This window comes from Calidris pugnax, unplaced genomic scaffold (genome assembly GCF_001431845.1).
Source record: "Calidris pugnax isolate Ruff unplaced genomic scaffold, ASM143184v1 scaffold64, whole genome shotgun sequence".
In the NCBI taxonomy this organism is placed as follows: domain Eukaryota; kingdom Metazoa; phylum Chordata; class Aves; order Charadriiformes; family Scolopacidae; genus Calidris; species Calidris pugnax.
Genome location: NW_015090784.1, coordinates 1,105,179 through 1,131,140, shown reverse-complemented (window position 1 = coordinate 1,131,140; position 25,962 = coordinate 1,105,179). Strand labels below are relative to the sequence as shown.

Below are 25,962 nucleotides of genomic sequence, written 5' to 3'. Positions count from 1 at the left end.
TACGCACTTAATACATGCTCAAAATATATATTAAAATATTCAGGATTTATAGCCATAACACTTAGCATCACAATCACTTAAACAGAATATCCTGACAAGTTACTGAATATTCAGTATTTGCTGGCAAACTGCAGGGAAGAAAGTAACAGAATTTACCCTGCTTTTTCCTAAATAGAGGTCATAGCTACAGGGCAGAGGAATACGTTAGCTGTTTCCCTGTTGTAGGCAACTCATGTTTTGGAGTAGCAGGGAAGAACCCACAATATGGCCCTACTGGATTAAAAAAAAAATAAATAAAAAGGATTTAAAGAAAATCTTGTTCTATGTTATATTGTTAATTTCTTTCATCAGAGCCCTACTAAGCAATAGCCTACTTACTGTGTTCTTTGAAGCATCCTTAGCTATTCTTCCAATACAGACTTTTATAATACGCCAAGCATACTATTTACATGATCCACCTCAGATTCAAAGATAGTAAAGCACCCAGTCAAATCCTTAAATCACCTAACCTAATGCTCCAATAGGGAACACTGTTTATTAGCAGCAAAAAGAAATATAACATACTTAATATTTCAAACATCTTCCTTTTGCCATCAAAATAATTAAACAATGTGTTTAAAAGACCCAAGCAAACAAAAATATAACAAAATACAAAAAATACAAAAATACAACAACAAAACCCCCAAAAGAATCTACAAAACAGCTATTATGCCATTACACTACTGTAGGGAATGATCTGCAGACATTACAACTGAGTGAGCACTAACTGACAGGATTTATCTGTAGTCATATTTTGTTCAACGTGATGCTTCAGATAAAAATCTGCTCATCAGGTCTGCTGCTGAACGCATCTCAAAAAGCTGATGTACCCTCTTTCTATTATAGCTACTGATTCCAGTAACAAACGGTTCTAACACTTGCAAAATACAGGATTAAAGTAGTTACACCCAAGATGATAATCAACTCACAAAAACAAGCAAGTGGGGAAAGAAAAAAAAAAAAAGATGTCATCAGTAGAATTTACAAGGCCATTCATGATACCCTTGAGCTATTAAAATGACATAATTTAACTGTTTCACTGGCCTGCTGCACAAGAGTCCAACACTGCTAATTTGCCTTCGGGCTTCTACCATTCTCTTCAGTAGAATAGCACCTGTGTCCCATAGCAAGGAAAAACTAACACTGACCTAAGAACACCTTGCCAGCTACATCAGCACGAGTCAAGTGCAGACCTCAAACCACAAGATGATGGCACTACAAAGATGCAAAGGCTGCAAAGAGAGGAAAGGGGAAGGTTAGGAGTGCTATGGCACGAGAGGATCTGAACGATCATGCTCCACAGAGTGGACTGCATAACGTAAAAGACAGCAGAGACATATTGTATAAGGAAGCTATTGTCTCAGAAAGATTTACAATGGAAGCAGTCTGTCTCAGGATATTATAGGGTAATGGGACAAAATGGGAGAGAGAAAAGAATACAAGTAATAACTGTCAAACAGATGTCTGAGCACCATTGCCCAGTAGCTGCATTTACTATCGTCACCACAGTAAAGGAATCTTGAGGACTTCTCTGAAATAGAAATGGTGGGTTTGTGTATGGTTACTGATCATCAGTGACATGGGATATATTGGTAAAGTTAAAAAAAAAGTGTCATTGAAATGTTTAAGCCTTATGACAAACAAAATATTGTCTCTCACCTAAACTCACTGCTTTTAAGAACCAGACTAAAATAATACCTAACTCGCGTATTTCAGGTCAGGCTCCTGTTACATTCCTGCTGTGTTAAGGAAATAGTGCTTCCTGAGCAAATAAACTTCTAGGTGCCAGAACTCCAGGTAGATATTTCAACCAAAAAAAAAAAAAAAGGGGGAAAAAATTTTATCTTTTACCTAGTCTCTGTCCTAAATTTCTCTTCCTGTGTCTGCTAACTTTCTTTCACATTACTTTTTTCCCCAAGTGTTCAGCAGTATGTTCCTAAATTTCAACAAAAAAAAAAAAAAAAAAGGGGGTAAGACATTTCATCTGTTCATAAAGGACAAGATCTTCCCCTACTGGTTTGGGGAACTACCTTTACAGAGGACAGTAATTTTACCATTTAAGTGCCCTTTACTTTTAAAAGCAAACTAAGAAAATGCTAAGTATAGTGGGGACAGTTGTTTGGTACGGAATGGAAGAGTGGGGTCATTTACTACTATTTACTCACAGGCCTAAACCAGGCCCCAGTCACTCCCAGTGGAAACCAGCTCCCAGAGGAGACAAGGAGGTTACCTTTTCAATGTGATGTCGCTTTGCATCCAGCAGGGTTTAAAGAAAATATTTAACCTATTAGCTGCCATATGCTTTTAATTACTAAATTACTTGTGTAAGTTGTCCAAGTCTTGACTTTATATTATTACAGCATGATTAATACACACAACAAATTGCGGAACAAGAATCTAAAATCATCTTTAAAGAAGTAAACACAAAAATTCACTCTGCCAGTTTCTTCCTAATGGAGATTGAGAATAGTTAGGCAGCAAATGTTCTCCATCCTGGGACTTCATCAAGGACATAATCTATGACGGAATCCCAAACTGTCACAGTCACCTTCGCCTAAGGAAAAGAGGACTACAGGCTCTCTCGAGCTGTGCACCTACTTCTAAACATTAGTTGAGGACTCTTGTGTAACCACTGGGATACAAGGCAATCCTTTTCTGAAAGTGTCACTATGTTAGAAGTTTTAATTTCAGAACATTTGCTATTAACAGTTTGTTCAGCTTCAAAGTTACCGAAGGCCGCATATGTGCACACTGAACAGGTGAGAAACAGCAGGGAGTAGCAGCCCAAGGACCACTCATAGCATCAAGCTGCACTTACAGCAAGGAAGGGCAGAAGGGGAGGAAAAAAATCCCAGCCCAAAATAGTGTTTTATTTACAGAATCACCATGGTTGGAAGGGGCCTCTGAGATCATTGAGTCCAACCTTAAAAAAAACAAAACAAAACAAAAAAAACCCCAAACAAAACACCAAGCAAACAAAAAAACCCCCACAAAACACAACACCCCTCCACATCACACCTGCCCACAAACCAATGATCTCGGGCACTAGAGCATGCCCTGAAGAGTCACTTCTACACGTTTCTTAAATACCTCCAGGGATGGTGACTCCACCACCTCCCTGGGCAGGCTGTTCCAGTGCCTGACCACCCTCTCAGTAAAGTAATTCTTCCTAATACCTAATCTAAACCTCCCCTGCCACAACTTCAGACCATTTCCTCTGGTTCTGTCATTATTGACTTGAGAGAACAGGCCAACACCCACCTCTCTACAACCTCTTTTCAGGTAGTTGTAGAGGGCAATGAGGTCTCCCCTCAGCCTCCTCCAAACTGCTGGCTCATGTGCAGCCAGCTGTCCACCAACACTCCTAGGTCTTTTCCTGCCGGGCAGCTTTCCAGCCACTCTTCCCAAACCTGTAGCGTTGCCTGGGGTTGTTGGGACTGAAATGCAGGACCCGGCACTTGGCCTTATTAAACCTCATCCCATTGGCCTTGGCCCATTGGTCCAGTCTGTCCAGATTCCCCTATAGAGCCTTCCGACCCTCAAGCAGATCAGCACTCCCACCTAGTTTGTTGTTATCTGCGAGCTTACTGAGGGTGCACTCAATCCCCTTGTCTAGATCATCAGTAAAGATATTAAACAAGACTGGCCCCAAAACTGAGCCCCGAGGGACACCACTGGTGACCGGTCGCCAACCAGATTTCTCCCCATTAATCACAACTCGACCCCATTAATCACAACTCGACCCCATTAATCACAACTCGACCCCATTAATCACAACTCGACCCCATTAATCACAACTCGACCCCATTAATCACAACTCGACCCCATTAATCACAACTCGACCCCATTAATCACAATTTGAAGCAACACTTCAAATCAATCACATGCAAGCAATTCCATTTCAGATCAAATTTTGTAAACAAGGAAGGTATTTTTCCAGTTGCAAGCACTGAATTATCTCATGTATGAAAAATTTAAGGTTAGTAACAAATTCAAGATTAATATATTAAATATATTATTTCATATAATATATACATTAAAATAGCAACTGAACCACACAATGCATACTTGCGTCTTTTATTACTTAAGGGGCTTAAAGGCATACAGGGTATGAGGAAAAGAACAACTGTCTTAGCTACAAGATACCTGATTACTACCTCGAAAAATAACCAGAATAGATGTCTCTTCCTCTTAGAAGCCATAAGCATTTTTGTGTTGTTAGGGGTTACACATTCAATCTACTGCTGCACAACTGGATTGATGAATTAGAATAATAATTCAGAAATCACATGCAAGATATACAAGTACATGTATGAATAGGCAATTAACCAAAAAGAAACCTTCTTTATGTTAACTCCTCACAGAAGTTGGAAAGGATACTTACAGGAGCAAGAAAAACACTTTCCTTTTACATTGTAAGAGCTAAACTGATTTAGCACAGGGCAGATTTAGTAAAGATAGCTCCAGAGAGGGAACACGTCTTGAGATAAAAGCCTACCTGATTTGCAACAGAATTTTCCTTTTTTGTACAAGGCAATAATGACCAAAGGCATATTAAGAAATGTTGCTATAAGAACCAGGATTTTAGCCACTTAAGTACATTCAGGGAAATCATAACAAGTTCAGCATGAATACCTCGGACAACAAACGTCCAAAGAAGTCTAGCAAGACTGATAAAAGAATTAAGCAAAAGCCTATCAGAAGAGGTCAGGAGAAAATAATATACCCTCCATAATCAGTTGTCTCATACAGTGGGGAAAATCAGGTAAACAAGGGTGAACAGTAAAGACAGGTAAACAGTAAGAGATGGAGCGGTATCATTTATCTAGTTCACTAATAAACATCAGGCCTATCTATGACTGAAATTCAGGGATGTCTTCTCTTTAAGAAATAAAAAACAGAGATAATGGAGCATCATATGTTAATGATGCAATAACCTGAAAAGTATGATTTCTGGTTCTTGAAAGACTAGGATATGGCTCATCTAACAAGGACTTCAAGACAGAGTTTCATATGGTGCTACAAGCAAACTACCTAAGTGGGAAAAATGGTAATTTGTGCAACTCAGGCAAGAAATAAAATGACAAAAAGGGAAAGAAGTGATAGTGCTAAACTGAGAAATCTGCTAAAGAAAAGTTAGTAATAGAGTTTCTTAAAGACAAATCTTCAGACCAATTTTATCAATAATTTTGATTATTAAAGTAGGAATACGCTAATAATATTTACAGGATATCAATAGAGAGGAGATCAGCCCATGATACAGGAAGAATTGAATTAATTTGAAGAACTGCAGCAAAGCAAGATGATATTTAATAGCACTAACTACAAGGTCATGACCTCAAGGACTCAATTTTCCCTATAAACTGGGACCTCATCAACCAGAGAGGCGGTCACAGATTTATTAGTTAATTTCTGGACAATGATAAACCACAACTAAAAATGTTAAATATTAAAAGGTAAAGAAAATTGTAGGCTGTATGAAAAATGATACTTCTAGTAGGGTTGCTTTTTGCATCTATCCACATCTGCATTCATTAAAAAAGCTATTGTCATTGTATTTGTTTTTTTAAATTATTCCTTTCCTCTATACATCCAATGGTGCCAAGGACTGAGCCATATTTTGAAACCTTGACCAGTCCAAGTTTATATTCAAACAAAGCTATTATGCAAGTGAAATAGCAAGAAAACTTTCCAGTTTCTCTACAAAGTGAATCCTTGCAAACAAGCTGCAAAATTTACTACTGTCCATTTTCAAGTAGCTTTTAAAGGTGCACACATCATCAGTTACTTCTCCCTTGCCTAACAAGAAAAAAGTGTTATACAAGTAATCTACTATTTCTACTTTGTGAAACAATCACAGAGGAACATGTTCCTGTTTAGACAAGGTAGGTGAGACTGGATGCAGAAGCTTGCATCAAAACATTACTTGTAAACCCTGCTGACAATTAGGGTTGATTTTATTACTCCGAAGTCGCAGATACAGCTTCATTTATTAGCAGCCAAGTGTAAAGTGTAGGAGCCACCAAGCTGCACACCCTTACCACGGGAATGTCAAACCCAGCCTAAAGTTTGCAGAATTTTATTTGCAGAAATTCTCATCCACAGAAAGTGAACCGGTATACCTTCATATAATCCAAGATGACAAACCACAACTTCACTTTAATTTTGTATTATAAAAATGCTATTTTTCTTATCCCTGACTTTTGTTGCCTCCACCCTCATGTTCTACCTTAGTCTTCCTGTGGAGGAGTTAGCTTCTACTTAGGGCTTCATGAGTTTTACGAAAAGCCCTTTTTGTTACTGTGAGATGTTTCACTGTTTTCAATTTGTTTGTTGTTTTTTTTTAAATTACATAGGAAGAAACGATATGATCCTAGAAAAAATACATGAGTAAGAGAATCATTTAACAAGATGAAGTATTAGGTCAGACTGTTATGATAATCAAAATTTAAAAGTAAAAGGTATCTTTACAAACATATCTCCACAAACTTTATAAAGTTCAAAGAAAATTTCAAAACCATGAACTACGTTATAAACATTTGACAGATTTGGTTGTTATACATCTTAATGGTTACTAAACACATCCATAGATGGTATTAGATTTGGTTACAAGCCATCAGTTAATATGCTGGACTCTAACAATCAGTTAATACATGAATCATTTATTAACCCTTACAGTTACTGTAAAGGTCATGTAGTAAATGGTAGTAACACTAGCTACCTGCATGTTAATTCACTAATGCTTTTAACAAGTCTCCTTCACAAAGTAAATTAGTGCATTAAAGGATCTGCCTACAAAAGCTGAGTAGGAGTCTGGAAAACATTTCCTTGTGAGACCACAGGGAACATGGGAGCTTAATACATTAGATTTAAGGTTTCTCAGAATGTAAGTATGACCTGTTGACTGCTGTAAGGTCATAAACATTTTGTGACTGTATCACGTGTTGCTAATTCTCTGCCTTATTTCTGGCTCCTTAACACATAAAAAAAAATGTACAAAGAAGTTTAAATTTGTGTCTTTTGCATTCTAGGTGTCTGCCTGATGTACTAAGCAGACAAAAGCTCTCTTGGACCTCAATCATTGCACTACCAGTAATATACAAGCACATACTGCTTAGAGAAATTAAAGGAGAGCTTCTCATACCTGCATATAAGATATAAAAAAAAAATAATTACTGAACATGAGAAAAATGCATTACTTCGACTAAAGCACAAGTACTTTCTTTTAAATAAAGGTTTAAGTTTTCCAGTCAAATTTTTTTAATTTAACACGGCCTTTTTAATACTTAACTGGATGGTCTGGACAGACTGATTTTTTTAAATCTTTTTTTAGATTAATAGGCAAGAAATAGAAGCATTTGAAAAAGAGAAATAGAAAAGAGAAAAAGAATGACTAGGTGATCATGATCATGTCAGTGGAAGCCAGGCTTGAAAAACTGTGATGATCTAACATTTAATAAAGCATCTTGCAATGCACCATTCTTAGATATTCTAATTTAATAGAGAAACTTTGTAAGACAAACTAAACATAATTTTTGTAAAAAAGTCTATTTTAAATACCATCAGAAAAAGCAGTTTTAAAAATAAGGCACAAAAAAAACCCCAAACGTCAAATGCCACAGAAGAGCACCATCCCAGGTGAAAGTAAAAACATCTGTAGAAAGGATAACACTCAGCATAGCTAAGAAGATGGTCCAACAGCACTTGGTCCAAGCTCCAAATCTATCCACCCATTCCATGCCTTTTTTTCTTTTACAGACTGAATGCTTTCAGGGTAAGAATTGTTTGTTACATACATTGTATGACATGTAAATAAAATTAAGTGGCAGTTCACAGCCAGATTCCAGTGAGAAAGTTTTAGTAAATTATGATGATTAGTGATTTTAACAGCAGAAAGTAAAATCTGGAAACAAAAAGGCCCTGTCAACTTGGGGGTTTGGGGTGGGTGGGTGGTTTTTTTTTATAAATAAGGATAGAGGCAGAAGAAATACAAGGCTAGGAGAAGAGATAAACACAGTAAGTTTAAGACTAAAGAAACATCCAGGAGATCTTTTAGGACATTAAGAAAGAATTTGTAAAAAGTAAAAACCCTGAAATTCACACACCTCCCACCTTGTAGCGAGGATTTAGAACATATACATAAATAGATAAAAATTGCTGGTTTTCATTATGACTATATAAAAGATGAAGCCTAACCACTAAAGCCTTTGAAAATTACAGGAACAACTGAAAAAACCTACATTTGAAAAATAACAAAAAATCTGAAGAAAAATATGGTGGTTCTAGTTCCTGTTCCTATATTTATTTACACATACAGTGTAAAGAAACTAGACAGTAGTGATAATCTTGTTATAATTTCAACTTTATCCTTCAAAATCAAGTCAAAAATCACTGGGTTGGCCTTTTTAGTTCTTATGGGGTAGGAATTACATAATCATGCAAGACAATATGGCAACTCTTTCCTTTTATTTTTTTTCTCCCTTGCTGATAGCTAACAAGGAACAGCAGTAAAAGCCTAAAACCTTTCCATTGCTTCAAGGAAAATGAAGCAGCAACTACCAAGGAGGAATTATGAATTTTTATTTAATCTAAAAGATTATTTTTCCATTCAAGTGTTTTAAAATGTTTGCTATGTTTTATTTTTAGCAAGGTTCATAACAAGCCATAATACCAAAGACTTCCTCTAGGAAATAAATCTGGCTTGCAAAAAAAGCCTTTACCACCCTGCAAACAAAACCAAGAAAACTTCAGTGGGTGATTTTCTTTGTTTTGAAGAGCCATTCTTATATATACAAGAGATTAGTTCAGAAATATAATACGTTACAGATAACATCACTTTCTAAAGTTGCCTTTCTCACTAAAAGGTCAGCTTTAAGTCGCTCACACTGTTGCCAAAAATAACTTTCTTAGAGTGAATCGTTTCAAAATTAACATCTCCCACAATAAGTCTTCCATGTAGGAAAGATTAATTTCACTGCAACATCCATGTGCAATTATGACATAAAAATAAATCAGCTATACAAAAAACATCCATGTTAAAAACTGAGAAAAGCATCATTTCTATGTCAGAAGTGGTTTTTTGTCAATCTGTGAAAATCCATCCTGAGTCACACGTTCTGGAAGCTGGGTGTGGAGATGGGGAAATAAAATCAGTTCAGCATGTTCAGACTAAGTTATCACTTGGTTAAAATGTCTAAATATCTAAAATTTAGAACTTATAGCAAGTATTTCTGAAAACTCCATTCTCTCTGAATTTGTTTAAAACTACTTAGAAGCCCTCATGCTATTAAGTTTGCACAGGAGTAATTCCCACAAAGTGGACACACTGCAGTTTATGACTGCAGGGGTTTATTGGGCCTTCCCTGTAACTTCAAGCTAAATGGGGAAGGCCAACTCAAATAAGAAGCCTCAGTAAAAAAGGGGATCAAAAAGCAGGAACAGAAAGAAGTAGAAGAAAGGAAATCTGCAAGGAGTCGAATAGTTCAAGACTGGATGAAACAAAAAGAGGAGCCATGTCCACAAAAATCCCACTTGACCCAAAACTGAAACCCACTGATAGCATGTGTTCTGTACACATTACTTTTGTTAACTTTGTTAAATCAAGAACAATCTATAGAGTTGATCAAAAGACCCCACCTTGGCTGATGAATCATGTGAAGGTCATCATCCTAACAAGTAACAGAATCTGTGGTTTTGCTTAAGTATTTTACTTAAGCTCTAGGAAATTTAAAAGAAAACTGCAATTCTTGCAAATTTTGCAAAGCCATACACACACACACACACAAAAATTAGGAAGTGCAGGGGTAGGACTGCCCGTGCAATTTAAATTTTATCATTTTGCATAAACTATAGCCGTCTGCATTTCAAAACCATTTTTCCGATAAAAACCCTATCTCATCCAGTGCCCATCAGTGGTATTTACGAATAATTAAGAGGCTGTTTGTTTACAGAAGTTCTACGTTATTTCTTGCAGAATTTGGGAGATGTACTGAGATGACATAGACAGCTGAAGGAAAAACGGGTCTCACAATTCAGGAAAATAATTCTTTTGCTTCTTTTCTCTTCCCTGATGAAAAGTTCTTAATTCCTCAATACATGGCACATAACTTAAACTTTTCACAGGTGACAATTTGGTTTTGGTGCCTAATTTGAGATCTATACAAGCAGCAACCTTAGAGGCACTGAATGGATGTTCTGCTTTCAAAGAGCTATATGCGTTAAATATTTAAGAAAAAACAGTCCAACTTTCTACTCCTCAGAGTGAACATTAAGAAAATGATTTCTCCAGACTCTGTGCCTCTTACATTCGTAGAATAGAAATCACACTACCCCTTCTCCTAACACTGCTGTGACAAAGCAGATCACTATCTGTCCTGATCAGCACAGAGCTTTTCTACAAGATCTCAGGAAAAATTGTCAATTTTATCTCTGGGATGAGTTTGAAAAGCATGCAATAAAGATAGAAATTCACATTAAATAATGAGGAAAAGGAAGATATCAAATAGCTGTGTTTTACAAATGCTACTGGGAATTTATAGGAAGAGACATAATCATATAATTGAAGCTTATGAAAATGTTGAGCAGGTTTGAAGACACATGAGCAAAGTTTCTGTGGCATTTCACAACATGCCATTTTAAAATTCTAAAATTTACAATTAATAATTAAAAGCTTACACAAATTAAAATATATTTCTATATAAAAAAATAGTATATTCAGCTAACTACTTTGAGACAACTGTTTATTATCAGCATGTACAATATGCTTAAAAGCAATGCTTTTATACTTCTTCTAAATTTCTACTAACTGAAACAGGGGAAATTACATAAAAATGAATTAATGAAACAAAACATGGTAATGGTACCCTAAATTTAGTTACAGAATGTATAAAATGTCACAACAGCCTAAAAACTGAGAAGTCTAAACATTGTTGAAAAGGTAGGTTTAGCTTAAGTATGAAAAAAAGAGGCAAATTATCTCACCAAAATCTACTTTGCCAATGTAGTTCTAAAGCAGATGTTACTGAAAATTAATTACAATTGTTTTCAGGAGAAAATGAACTGCTTATACACATACAAAGACATACTTTGCATATATTTATATACAAAATGGTAATATTACTGGAAAAGGAAAATTTGTCTTTGAAGTATGCATAGTTTATTTCTCTTGTGCTACATGTTCCACTTACTCTTGTTGCTGGCTAGAAGGTAAATTAAAAAAAAAAAAAAGTATCTCTAAATACGTGTGGACATTTATAAAGTTTCCGTATAGGAGGGAAGTTATTAGCACACATAGCACCATAAAGAGTCCAAAGGGAAACTTAGCTAACCTTATGCTGAGTAAACAGGAATTGGAATTAGTTTCCTAATTAGGAATTAGTTTCCTGCCCTTTATGAAACGTTATTTCTCCCTGATCATACCAGAAAAACTAGGTTGAGATGAGAAATGGTAAGAACCGCTTCTGGCAGCATCTTGCAAAATGGAGCCCGTACCTGGGCTGGCCTCAGGCCAGAAGGGCACAGTCCCATCACCCCTGGGAGAGGGCAGTAACTTCACTGACTTCTGTTGTTTCCCCCATTTGAAGATTATACAGAATTTATTTACCTAGCTTTTGATATCTTCTAACAATAAAACCATGGTGGGTGGTTTGGTTTTTTTTTTAAGACATGGAAAATGAGTAGACAATCCTTTTTCATGCCTAAAGAATATGCTGCTCCATTTTCAGCAGTCAATTGCAACAAACAATTATACCTCAAAAGCTCTCAATATTGATTTCTGGGAGTTGAGAAGACAGAGTGGGGGGAAATAGGGAAAGAAAGAGAAAAGCGATACTTTTTCTACCTAAAGTCTGCTGACTGCCATTATGCAAAAGGTCTTTAACCTTTTCCTTAAATAACATATTACATGTTACTGTGATAAAAGCTAAAGCAAAATCAAAGCAACATGTTTATTTTGGGAAAAAAGTGAATTGTAGAGGCTTCTATTTCTTGTGGGAGTTTATGCCACAATTTGGAATAATGTTTTGATTAAATTTCTAGGACAAGCATCTTTTATTTATGAGTAGCATTTTCAAACTTGTAACACTATCTCAAGTGATCAGTAGGGAAAATAAAAACAAATAGAGTCCACAGAGCCTTAGAGCCTCTCTCAAAGGTCCTGGTATGATGTTTTTCTCTTCAGCCTCATTTAAACGTTTTTGAAAGCACAGTAGTCTACCCAGTCCAACCAAAATTCAGATGCACACAGTTTAAGATCCACACACAACCTCAAACAAAGCAGTGCTATCTGCTAGCTGCCTTTGATATGCTTCAGCCAGGAATCACTCACGAGTGACCTTAGTGAAAGGAGAGCTATTTCCCCCACTTCTAAGAAACGGAGATGTTAATCATTCACTCAGAAAACTCATATTTTCTTCTTGAAAATCACCTGGAACAGGAAAACATTACTTTTCCAGGTCTGTCTTCCTCTTACATTCAATTCACAAGAGCAGCCTTTAGGCAAAATAATGAAAACTGGGAATGAACCAAGAATCACAGAATGATATGGGGTTGGAAGGGACCTCTGGAGATCATCTAGTCCAATCCCCCTGCCAAAGCACGTCCACCCAGAGCAGGTTGCACAGGAATATGTCCAGGTGGGTTTGGAATGTCTTCAGAGACCAAGACTCCACCACTGCCTGTTCCAGGGCTCTGCCACCCTCAAGGTAAAAAACTTCCTCCTCATGTTTAGATGGAGCTTCTTATGTTCAAGTTTGTGCCCATTACCTCTTGTCCTGCCACTGGGCACCACTGAAAAAATCAATCTATATCTGCATGGAGAAAGCCACACGTATGGGCTAACATCACAGGCCTGAAGAACATCAAATGTTTAAAGAAAGACACTTCTTAAGGAGCAGTCTATTAGTCATCAACCAAAAATCATACTGGATTTATAAATATTATGTAGTGGCCATTCCTTTGTCCTTCATTTCACCCAACAAAAAATGACAGTGTGTTTAGTACAACACATGACAAGGTACTTGTGCCTGGTAATGTATTACTAATTAGTGTATCTGTATCTAAATGTATATTCATATTTATTTTTATATATTTGATTATACTTACATATGCATATATATACATATATATTCTTCATGTATATTCATATTCTATGTATTCATTCATACAAACATATATTTATGCATCCATACTTATATTTACACACAAACTCACTGCATGTTTGGATTTGCATTTTGTTTACATATGCAATATTGGGGACCAGACTAATTCCTATTAAAATCAATAAGGAAAAAACCAAATACCTCCTCCAATAAACCTTTCTCAGCCTCCCTGCAAAAGATAGCATGTTTAAACTGTCTTTATCCACAATAAATACAACCTTATTCATTTCTGATAGAGAAGCACTTATCAGTAAAGCTGCCAAGAATAATTTGATATACGCCAGAATTTCCAGAACACCAAATTGCTATGCATTTTTTAAATCTAAAACTTGCAATTGTGCATTTTTTATTGCTTCGAAAGAACATTACTTGGAAAGCAGCAAAACTTGAACAATTTCTGGTAAATTGTTTTAGTGTTATTATGAAAAATCCAGAGGACAGACTTCCTTAACTAGCATACTGGCATCCAAACATTTAATTCCTCCTCTGCCTTCTCCACTGTACAGAGAATTTCTTACTCATGCTTCCGAGGGCACTTCTATTTCAGGCACTATCGATCCTCCTGACCCTAAAAGCTGTGTCCCAGTAACTTCATATGGCCAAAAGAAATACGCTATTTACCAGAGACAAGTGGAAGAAGAGAGATTTCTGGGAGGCACTCGGGAGCCTGAGATGGCAATAGCTCTCTCCAGCCCCACCACTCTGCTGTGAATAGAAACCAGACGCTGGTCCCAGGGACAATCACTGAATGCCAGGAATGAGGGTCACCTTGCACAATGGCACAGCACGCTGCTTGCCATGACAATTGCCACAAGACCTTTGCCTGAACCACTCAAACGCTGAACAATATTCATAAGAACAAACCGGCCACGTTTCATATCTTGCCTTGTTACACTTTTATTCCTGTGATCTTACCTCCAACTCTTACTTGCTACATTCCATTTCATTCCCTACTGCTTCTTTTCTTTGCCCTTCCAACCATCAGCTTTGTATCTTCAGTCTTTTTTACACAGTGCAATCAATTTTTGTCAGTAAGTATATGAAAAGTCTCCTCCAAAGCATTTTTAGCTGCCTTTCAACACCAATCGCAACATAGACGCCAACAGAATTCCTACCAATTGATATTTCAAAGGTTCTGATACGTCCTGCAGCACAGCTCCTTGGGACAGACGTTCATGGGTTTTGACATATACAGTGCACTAATGTATTACTCAAATTTGGGGATGAAGAAGTCTAGCATAGTGCCTCATATACATGTTCTTAACAGAAACATTTTCAAATTCAACATTTTTTCCTAGAAGTAGATATACCAGTAGCTCAGTATCAGCTTCAAACATTACAGACTCAGAACACAAACCTTGAGTATAGAATTTTTCTGCTTAAAATTTTTGATCACTGCAAAGACCTGAATTTAAAAAAAGGGTATCACTGATGTTAATTCAACTGCTGAACATACTAATTTTTTTATTTTTTTTTTTTTTACTTGGAACATCTCAAGCTTCATATCTTATTAAGGAATTAATTACATATAAACCACAAATTTTAAAAGGTTTTATACTCTCAACATAAGAGAAAAGAAGGGGTTAGCACAAAGAACTTGCTAATGTGCATTAACATGTTGCTAGCAAGTTTACTGAAAGGCATTTCTGCAGCAGATCAAAACCGCTCATTTATGAAGGGTGGCAGATGTACATGGATAAACCCGCCAGAATTACTTGATAGTGCTGATGAGCAGAACTTACTGTGTCAACCGCGTCAACAGATTGCCCAATTTCAGGAGTGGGGGAAGAATCAGAACCCAGTCAGCAAATATTAAACTATCATATGAATCTGAACTTCATTTTTACCAATGTAACTAAACAGTTGCCTCCTGTTGATAGTGTATTTCAAGACTTCTTTGGCAATTTTTTAACTAGAGGAGCAATCAACATTAACCCAGATTATAATCTTGTACACAAAATTCAGCAATTTGTATTAAAAAGAGCCTAATAGGAAAAAACCCACAAGTTTTCTGAGTCTCTGAAATCAGACTGTTATTCCAACTACTGCTGAGAGCAATCTCAGTATTTGCTTTCAGTTGAACTGGAAAATACCAGGTTAAATTCATAGAGGGGAAAAAAATCAAGTTTCCTAATCTACATACTGGCTAACACCTTAGCTTTTCAAAATCTTAATTTTAAAATCAAAGGAACTTTTCTTTAAAAACATTTATCTACTTTTTTTTTCCTAGCAATGACTAAAACACCTGCTAGTTTAATTTATGACAATTTACAGTCAGGGTAATAAAGTTGTGTATTCATTAAAGATATATCTCAGCAACCAAACCACAGAAATAAGACCACTTACTGTTGTTTTCCCTACTAATTCAAATTTACCAGAATATGTAATGTCTTACATGTAGACAATTTAAATAAAAGAATAATTGTAAATTCAAACACAGTTCCCACTCCTAAAAAATGATCAGGAGCAATATTCACTAGCTTTTGTGTTGCTGTGCTCATGCAACATGGTAGTTTCACCAGGCACATTGTGTCTGAAGCATAATCATTCTCCAGACTTCAGTGCTACAGAGACACTGAGCAGCAGTTTCACTAGACGCCACTCCGCCTTCATTGAGGGGAGCCAATAAAAAATTAGCAACTTTCCCTTTAAACAGAATGAAGCAGCAAAATGAAATTTCAGGGCTGACTATAAGGTGCCCTCATTGAATGGTACTGGAAAGCACACAGGAATGCACGTATTTTACTTCAACAATCTCTTAAAGTCATGGGGGGGGGAGGGGGGGGGTGTTTTTTGTTTGTTTGGTTGGTTTTTTTTTTTACTTTGTTTCTAATACTAGATGCTATTCTTACTGCACTGATAAGTTAAAAATGTTTGAGACTTCATACTTTGTTGAGAAAGCAATTGCCCAAAGAGAAAGCACATATGAATGATTTCACTGTATTTCAAAACAGAAAATTTACATTTGTCTGAGACAAAAAAAGGTGACCTACAAGAAATTTGAGACTCTCCTCACCTTGTATAGATATAGCCCCAAGTGTATGCTCTGCTTTTTTCAACCTAAAATGGATTTCACACCATGACAAGTTTCATTCTGCATTAAAATTGCAAATCTTCTATGTGGCCCAGTTTCAGCTGCAATTGATCTGCTTTGTCGTCATAGATAAAAAAAAGTGAAGGGCACTGCAGCTTTAAATATTTCAGAGCTATGTAGCTAGTAAATAGACTCCATTGCAATATGGCTCTGAAGGTCGTGTCCTATTGTCTCTTTTCTCTGCAAATATTTTGAACCGCATAAAATGGTTTATCTTATACACTACCTCCCTGCCATTTCTAAATCACATCAATTGTATTAAGCATTTCCTTGCTGGAAAGGAAAGATATGCCACTCTTTCCATACACACCCATGCTGCTTCTAGATGTATTCAAAATGTCCAGTGTGAATATAACAGCAGGGTGCACATCTCAGACATAGACAGCTTTTGAAAGGTTACACCTTATGCGAACAGACTCCCTGTTAAATCCTACCTTGACATAAGGACAAGTCGTTATTTCAATGGTGATAAAATAATTAACCGGATTTCAGGTCAAGAAGCATCTTTGGTTAAAATTAACATGCCAATTATAAAACTGAAGCCAGAAATTTTAACATCTCCTGTTTCTCACGTACGGGAGATCATGAAAAAAAACCAACATCACACACAGAGCACCAACAGAATGTAGTCTGCCAAACCTGTTTTTCATGAAGGAAGGCTACTGCTTTTTAGATGCTACAAACACCCAGAAAACAACAAACAAACAAAAAGCCCCATGACATTTAAAAATAAGTTACAAGAAAAATAATACTGTAAACCTCCAGCCAGAATTTGTGTATGCTCTCCCTGGGATCAGCCCCACTCTTTCATATAAGGTGACTATTCACAGCAAATATGAGTTATGGAGATATCTCTCAGAACAGCAACAAGAAATACACCCCTTCAAAAACCAACTCGGTGATAGCTGTCCCCCTGGAGAAGGTACATGTAGTCATTTACCTGAAAAGGCAACAGATTGTTGCCATTGTCCGTCCTGAACGCGTTATCTTCCATCCAGGATTTGGGGGTCAAGGGTGCAGCCCGAGGGAACTTCGGAGGGGCAATGACATTGCTGGAGAATGGTTTTTTAAGGGGTGAAATGGGATTGAGGGGGGAGGGTACGCCAACCCCCACTCCCACGCCAACCCCCACTCCGACTGCCCTTCGAGGGTCCCTGCCAGCTTGCAGCCCACCCCAGGGGTTGGAAGGTGTACTCCATGCTGCATTTTGGTGGTTATTCCAGCTGGAGGAGGAAGAAGAGGAGGCAGAGGAGGAAGACGGTTTGCTGGTCATGATGGGTTGATGGCTGTAAGCAGCATTTCTCTGTGCAAAAGGTGCCTGATTAGGGCTCACAGGTGACCTCCGCTGCTGCTGCTGCTGCTGCGCTTGCTGCTGCTGCTGTTGGTGATGTTGAGTCTGAGCTAGGCCAATCTGAGGCGAGAAAGTGCCACCAAATACAGGGTTGACATGGTGCGGAAAATTCTGGAAAAGCATCGTCCCATTGACTGGAGTAATCCCTTGGAAAAAGCTATCATCCACCGTGTTTGTGGTCCCTGTAGACCAGGTGCTGCCGAAGGAGGGAGACAAGGAGGTGCCGGCTGCAGGTTCTTGTTGAGGCTGGTGAAAGCTCAAGCCAGGCAAAATGGGAGACTCCATCTGCATCTTCTCCTTGCTATTTTGGGAAGGAGCCGATGTGCCGATACTAGTCACTGAACTGTTGTCTTCTGGTTTAGGTGTCTCCGACGAGATGGGTGTAGAAGGGGCTTCCGCTGAGTTTGGATCTTGCTGCTGCTGCTGCCGCTGCTGCTGGGGCTGGGCTTTGCTTTTGTCCATCAGTAAATCATCCTGCATGGTTTGCGCAGCTGAAACAGTAGGGGAAAAAACCACAAAGACAGATTATTAGCATTGTTATGCACACCACAAACCAGGCTGTTTTAATCATTTGCCGGCCAGAAATCTCATCTTACTGCTAGTGATACGCTACAGCAAGTTGCAAGGCAAACCCGTAATCTTCCCCCTCCCCCATTTAGGAATATGTAACCTTCGATCGAGCTCGATTGCCTTTAAAATCTTTTTTAAGATGCTTCACCCTTTTTGATGCCTTGTTTCCCTTCAGTCTAAATGAGAGATGTACTTGTAGGGCAGAGATATACAGCAATTTCGCCACGTCTCTTTTTCTCTTACACCGGAACTCAGAGCTCTCACCCTGCAATGAGAAACTGATTCTGGTTCCTGTTTTTCCAAGCACCCTCCTCCTCCTCCCCCTGGCTATTTGCATACGTCAATAAATACTGCTGCGTCCTTCAGCAAGGTTAAAAAGACACCAGTCTTCGCTCTTCTCCACCCCCTTTTCTATTAGGGGATCTTTAAAGGCGCCGGGTACCGATTTCTCTTAATTAACAAACAAGCTGCCGCTGGTTGCGGTGTGTCCGAGGACGCGGGCACGGAGCCCCGCTCGGGAGCGGTTCTTGGCTGCAAGAGCCTTTTCTGGCTCCTTTCTGCCGCGGGCAGGGACCGGGGGGGACGGGGACGCGGAGCGGGGGGGCAATGTGGGGACACCCCATGAAAAAAGCCACCCACCGGTGTCAGATTTGCCTTCAGTGACCTTACGATCTTTCCGTGTAAGCGCTATTTTACATCAAAGCAGCCCTTTGCTTCAAGGTATTTCTACTCGCTACATTTCTCCCTATGTGAAATCATCAGTAATTTCTCCACTGGAAAAAAATAAGGTCAAAATGAGTAGATCTGGGAGGTATTATTAGACTATGAGGTTTCTGACGTTTGCACAAAGAAAAATAAAAATAGGACAAATCGGAATACTTAAAATATAGACATGCCACATCTTAAAAGCCATCTTTATATGCACAAGACAAAGAATTGCGATGCAAATTATTTGTTAAATCGATATATAAGTTTACACTTTGAAAAGTAAATGTATGTAGAACTCTTGAGTTATATCTGCAAGAAATGGTGCTTCATACGAAATAGGAGAGATCATATAATTTGATTATTATTTTGAAACACAATGCATATACATATGTATACATTGCAATGAACAGCAATTGTATGGAACTAGAACAAGAACCTCCTGTTCTATTTTGCCGACTTTTAGTCAATTGAGGAGATCATTCTAAATCTCAAAAGTATTTTAAATGAGCCAAAAATTACTTACTTTAATTGAGTAACTATGTCAAAGACGGTCATTGCTGAATGCCTAATTGCATTTCTATTGAGTTAATCATACGACATGTACATTCCTCAGATTGCATTTTTTAGGACTGTTGTTTTAATGTAACAAGGTAAAGTTAAGCCAAATCAATTAACTGTTAAAAAAAGGTGGCAAAGAGTGAAATTGATGACCCTCTCCCTCCATGACATCAACAGTTTTCAGATGGTGCATGTGTATCTTTAACATTTTTTTTGTTTCTTTCTTTTAAATCTCTTCTGAGCCATACAGATCCTTTTTAGTTAAAATGAATGTCAGGACAGGTATCTGATACCAATTAAGTTACTGCTCATGCTCCCTATTATTTACCTGTTCAATATGTAAACTGAACAGCAAAGGTTCATTAACAGACCATACAGTGAAACAACATTAAGGCAAGTTCCCAAGAAGAATTGAGTAAACTATTGCATCTGTAACAGGCAGTGCTGCTGCTTCTGGGGGTGCAGTTTAAAGCAATACTGCAGCAAGCCATAACATACCAAACTTGGGGTAGCTTTCCATTAGCTTCATTTCTAACAAAATCACTATTACTCCTAAGGCTATATAAAATTACTGATGATTCAACATTAGAGAGAGAAAAAGATTATATTTATCCCTTCCCTGGTTCTGAGCTATCAGTACAAATATATATTTAGAGAGAAAAACATAGCAGCTGAATATTAAAATTCTGTCGTCAGTAAAGTATATTTAAATCAGTTAGTCACCAGGTTATCTATAGTGGCTAGCACAGCAGTTGCTTCAAATATGTACCTTGACTTCACTAGTTGTTTTTAAACTTTGTCCTAAGGACTGTAATCCACATTCATTTTTCATATTGCTTCCTAAAGGTAAAAATCACTGCACAATTCAACCCTCTTGTCAAGGTCAACACCTACCTTTAATGAATGAAGCCAGTCTGAACGGAAAAACACTGGGATAATAAATGACTTTGAAACAGGCCAGCCAATGTCTAACGTTGGGCTAATATGCAGTACCTCTTGATTATTTGCTGGTGTTAAGTATTTGTACAAATTTACAATCCAGTACAGGAAATTATATCCCCACAGCAATACCAGCTCCGTTTGCATGCAGTAACCCACGCAGCCAACAGAAATTTTTAAGGAACAGTTACCTTTGGATTTTCTGTATTTACAGATCAACAAAATGACAGTATATTTATTTTCTTCTTTCAGGTTTGGTATGTGACAAATAGTCGACCACCCTGGCAAGAGCACTTTGACAGCGGCAGATTTTCAGCGCATGCTCTGCCCAGGAATCATGGGCTTTGAAGTCTCATCCACTGATGGCTTTTCCCTGCTGCCTACCCTGAGAGGAAAGGGCTCCAAAGGGAAAAAAAAACACATGCACAGTCCCTCTTTCCAGGGAAAACTGCTCCAATCTAAATCACCGGCTCTGAAAAAATATCTGTCAGATTGAACTGAAAGACAGTAATTAAGTAAGAGCTTTTAATAGTTGCATTTATAAGCCCAGATCAAATAGCTACCTATTCAGAACAACAATCACTAGTCAAAGAAATAGTTCTAGCATTTCCAAACTTCTAGTATAAGAAATTAATTATAAGCTCACACTGGCTATAAAATACACAGCTGTTATAAATGAGACTGTATCAGGTTGCTTAGATGAAGAAAATATTAAATAATCACCTGTCATAATGTAATTTCTAGAAGCATTCTGAAACTCAAACACAAATAGGTCAGGTATGAAAATTTAAAACAAATCAAAAGCAGCACATAGCCAAAAAGTTGTACTATTTTAATAGTTTCCAATTTCTAAGTTACTACTTGTTCATTACCGTGTTATTGTTACTCCACTGAAAATTCTACCAAAAAAATAAGCCACTCAGAAAAAATGGAAGGTGCAAATTTTACTATTTAACATTCAATCTATTCTGTACACTGTCGTTCCACATCCAGCTAACTACCTTCCACATCGATACACAGCCCAGCAGGACTTCCTTTCATAAAATATTACTATTTTGATGATTAATGTAGGATGGGTAAAGTTTTCAGAATTTTGTTTAGCAGCACTTGTGTCCTGTCTTACACTGGTCCATGAATTATTCTGGATATTTATTCTGGGTAATTATTCATAATACTACTTAGGACCAAATACTAATGCTTGCACAGAAATAACATAGTTGAAATCAGAAGTGTGAAAATACCAGTGTTTAATAAAATTGCAGGCTGATTTTTCAAAGGACTAAATATGCATAGCTTTATGGGTGAAAGAGAGATGACTAAAGCTGAGAAAGATAAATTAGGCGAGTTGAAAATGGGTTGTTAAAATACTTATGTCTCTGCTGTCTACAGTCTGTTTATGTTGGACTGCATGGTCTGCCTGCCTTAAATCAATGCTGTAATTAACAGTTTCTCAACACTTGCTCTAACTTGTTTGTGCTACTCTGAATCATTAAGGGCAGGAAAACTGCTTTCTTACAGCAGCTGAAAATGCCTCATTTGTTTATATACCCCAGCGAGCACAAGGCTGGCTCTAGGTGGCCTATACCCCTCCTTTATGTCCCTATTTACTTCTGGGTTACTGTTTTTCAGACTGTTTGAGGGTTCCTGTGGAAGAGACCGCACCCTTGCTGTCAGTTCTTCCCTGGAGAGAGCTTCACTTTGTAGATCAATTATTATGATAAGGAGAGTGGTCATTAGGATATTCACAAATTCACTCCAGGACCATAAAGACAGCTTTTGATCAACTAGCCACTGGAATAAAAACATTTTTTGTTTCTACCAGCCAACTCTTTCTTAACTGGAAGTTAAAGGATAATAACAGCAGCTGTATCAAAGCACAAGAGCTTAATTCAATCTGGTATCTGAATTACTTGTCCTGGGCCAGTTCCAAAGAAACAAATGTAGGAAAGGCCCAAATAAGCCCAGCTAACTCAATTAACACTGTATTGAGTGTATTTTTTTTTTGTATGAAATACACTATGAGGCAATTTAAGCCTACTATGACTAATAAACCATGCTAGTCTTTTTTTTCCAGAAAGGGAATATTCTGACTAGCTTGAAGGTTAAAATGAAGATTTATGTTACTGACAAAATTAGTTTTATTGTACAAACATTTCTCTCAGTTTAGATTTGTTTCATTTTAGCTTAATTGAGGGCTCCCTGTCTTTTTAAGGATGGAATCAAATAGACAAAAAATGCCTATCTGATCTTGTAATTTAATTTTACATATTACTATCATAGCGGTTAAAATGCAGTTTTGCCAAAATAGAATACTTTGATCTTGCCAGGTTACTTAGCTTTGTTGAAAACAGTGAATAATTCCAACAGTCTTAATGTTGTCAGATCAAAAGAACTGTATAAAGGTACTGGTCCTTCATTATTTGGCCTCTTTTTCAGGCCTTGCTGAAATGGTCAGGTAAATATTTAATACACGTCCATATTACTCTTACAGTAATTGCCTTTCAACTTCTTTCTTAAGCTTAATTCTGTATAAGTTTGTTATCAAACAATTTAGTATTTTAAAAATTGCTCTTTTGACATAAATCTCATAGCCAAATTTAGGGCTCAATTTTAAGCTCTAAATAGCTTACAGCGGTTTTGGCAATTTTCATTAAGTTCTGTACTTGCCTTCAAATGTGCAGTTTTACTTAATTCAGAATGGCTGCCACCTCCAGTTAGTACCAGTGAGGCTGAACTTGGCCGAGTCTTGGTTATTAGAAATAATTTTCCCTCACTTTGCACTGGTGAAAGGGAGTCTGTTCTCAGGAGAGTTCTCTCGGGGCTCAAATGTAGCTACTACAGGTGAAGGTGAGGGGACAAAACAGCCCAATGAACATCATGGAGACGGAAGGAACAAAGAAGACTACTAGGGGATGATATGGGAAGGAATAGTTTAAAAAATGAAAAAACTGCAAGAGGCAACCTGAGATTTATAGTAGAAATTGCCAATGCAGAGAAGGAAGCATAAAGAATAAAAAGTGAAAATTAAGGGAAAAAGGGGATGAGGGAGAGCAACTTGAAGGAGGAGATTGTTGGGGAGAATAAAGCAAGTGTTTGAACAGAGCAGCTGTGTATCCGGTCTTGTTAAGGGGAAGAAATGAGGATGGAATGACAACTCTTGCTCTGTCAGGGAATAAGGAGTTTTCTTCTCAAATTTAGAAACAGGTGGTTATATATGTATTTTAAGATAATACTTTGATTCTGAGAAGAGCAGACAAATGGAGAAACACATACCCCAAGCTGTCCAACAAACTCCTGAGCAATAAAAAGGCACACACCAGTTTCTGAATTTCAGGATCTGCAAGCTATTCATAGGATGTTAAGAGGTTTGCCATTATAGAATCATAGAATATTTTGGGCCAGAAGGGATCTTTAAAGGCCATCTACTCCAACCTCTCTTGCAATGAGCAGGGACATTTCCAACTAGACAAGGTTGCTCAGAACCCCGTCCAGCCTGGCCTGGAACGTTTCCAGGGACGGGACATCCACCACCTCTCTGGGCAACGTGGACCAGGGTTTCACCATCCTCACTGTAAAACAATTCTTTCTTATGTCCATTCTAAATCTACCCTCTTTCAGTTTAAGACCATTGCCCCTTGTCCTATCATGTTTTTACATATCCTATTATGTTTTCATATGTTATGGCTGGGAAAAAAAAAGGAAAAAAAAAGGTCCAAACCTACCAAGTGTTCACTATTTGACCTGATACTTAAGCTTTGTCTAGTTCTGTCATCCCTCCCCGTGCCAGTGGTAGAGCAAAGGAGCCAGCTTTGTCACAGACTGTTCTTCAGCCTCAAATGGTGGCCGAGTGATCCTGGGTTCCAGTTACATTTCTTCAGATAAGTATTGTTCACAGCCATTATTACTCATCATGACCTCATAGCTTTATCCTAAATAGCAGGCAACTATCATATCCTTCCCATACAAAGCAAAAATAAAGAAAGTGCACAAATCATAGGAATAAAACCAGCTTCCCTATTTCTGTTTGTAACGTTTGAGAATAAACATATAAACCTGAACATTTGGCTAGTCTAGCTGGTTGGTGCTCTGGCTAATAGTGCGCTTATACCACACCAAGATTAGGAACAAGACACTCTGATACCTAATATTGCTCTTATGTTTCATGAACAGCTGTAATTGAGACAGTGTGTATTAGGTTCTCTTCCAGGAAGTCATGCCCATACGGTTTACTCAGGCCACTGTACTTCCAAGATTTCTCAGCAGTGCAAGCAAAACTGAATTTTACTGTCCCAAGCATAAGTACAAAATAGATTTTCTGGGAGAGGATGTCTGCACAATGCTTTCTTTCTACTTGCTTCCATACATATTTCCTGTAAAGAATGTCTACATCACTGTAACTACTTTAGCATTCCTGTTTACTACATTTGTAGCAATTAGAAAATAAACACCTTCCCTACTCTATACATAAAATACAGTTTACAAGTCCAAGTCTGAATATTATACACACATTTTTGCAACACTTTTCTCTCAACAGTCTAAAAACTGGACTGATTTTTCCCTAGCTAAGGCAGCACAGTTGAAGAATCCAATATAGTCACTAAAGTCTCCTTCCGATTTCACCTGATCCCTACAATCCTCTATATCCACTGTGGAAATGCTGCTTGTCTCAATCGAGAGCAGACAAGGGAGCAGCCGTACAGTTGTGGGGTTGGCCCCACAAATTACTACCTCATACGGCAACTGCAGTATAACAAAGTTGGCATTTACACAAGGCACCAGGAACTAGTTACATGTAACAAAACTTATCATAAAGATCTATTTATTAAAAATATACACCCATATATGCTTATATATAACCTGAAAAGGAAAATCAAAGTTGATCCTTACTAGCCAACCCTCAAAGGAATCTGAAATGTCAGAACTGCCTCTGAAAACCAGGATCTCGTCCTTTGCTTGGGAACATGACATTTTGCAGAACCTCCACGTGCAAACACACGTACACTCGGACCGAGGGGTGGCAGACAGAGGCCTGTGGCAGAGATAAACAGGACAGCAGCTTCTCTCCAGCTGCTATCTGCTTCTTTGCTCCATAAAGGCTTTTCAGGTTCCAAATTTCCAGTTTCACAGACTGCAATGCTCTGTACTGACTTCAGACCATCCAGCAAATTTTGAAAGCACGTTAGAAGGATGTTTTCCTGCTAGGAAGCAGGCCTACCAACTAACACGGGAGCCCTGTCGATACCGCCGGCCTCCCCACACCTCACCCCGCTCGGGCACAGAAGCCAGCGGCCACCAGGCCGGGTGCTTGTCCTTGTCATCGCCAACAAGCCCGCAGAGGCGGACTAACGTCCCTTCCTCCGAGCCGGTCACCGGCCCCCGGGGCAGCCCGGCCGGATCCTCTCCTCCCTCGGGCCTCTCCGCCCCAGGGGCGGGTGAGGGGGCGGTGGGGTGGGCCGGAGGGTGCTCCCTCCCCCCGCTCCCTCTGCCCGTGAGGCGGGACGGCGGCGGTGCCGCTCCCCTCACGCGTCGCGGGGACCAACGGCCGC

General features: G+C 38.2%; 2 protein-coding genes across 10 annotated transcripts in view; one reads left to right on the top strand and one right to left on the bottom strand.

Annotated features, from left to right (window-relative positions):
• The window catches only part of CPEB3 (cytoplasmic polyadenylation element binding protein 3), a 94,628-nt gene that overhangs the window by 68,514 nt on the left and 152 nt on the right, over positions 1 to 25,962 (bottom strand). For 4 of the 9 annotated variants that reach the window (XM_014965704.1, XM_014965747.1, XM_014965738.1 and 1 more), the window contains exons 1-2: positions 18,360 to 18,491; positions 17,231 to 18,132 (exon numbers count right to left, since the gene is read on the bottom strand). In XM_014965704.1, the coding sequence (XP_014821190.1) occupies positions 17,231 to 18,121 (891 nt within the window). In that variant the 5' untranslated portion in view covers positions 18,122 to 18,132; positions 18,360 to 18,491. Of the gene's footprint in view, positions 1 to 17,230; positions 18,133 to 18,311; positions 18,328 to 18,359; positions 18,492 to 20,607; positions 20,888 to 25,962 lie in introns of those variants that run through there. The other 5 variants (XM_014965731.1, XM_014965695.1, XM_014965712.1 and 2 more) reach the window with 4 other exon arrangements.
• MARCH5 (membrane associated ring-CH-type finger 5) overlaps positions 22,864 to 25,962 on the top strand; it is a 30,549-nt gene continuing 27,450 nt past the window's right edge. Inside the window, exons 1-2 of the mRNA XM_014965642.1 lie at positions 22,864 to 22,871; positions 25,619 to 25,848. Coding sequence (XP_014821128.1) covers positions 22,864 to 22,871; positions 25,619 to 25,848 — 238 coding nt within the window. The remainder of the gene's footprint in view (positions 22,872 to 25,618; positions 25,849 to 25,962) is intronic.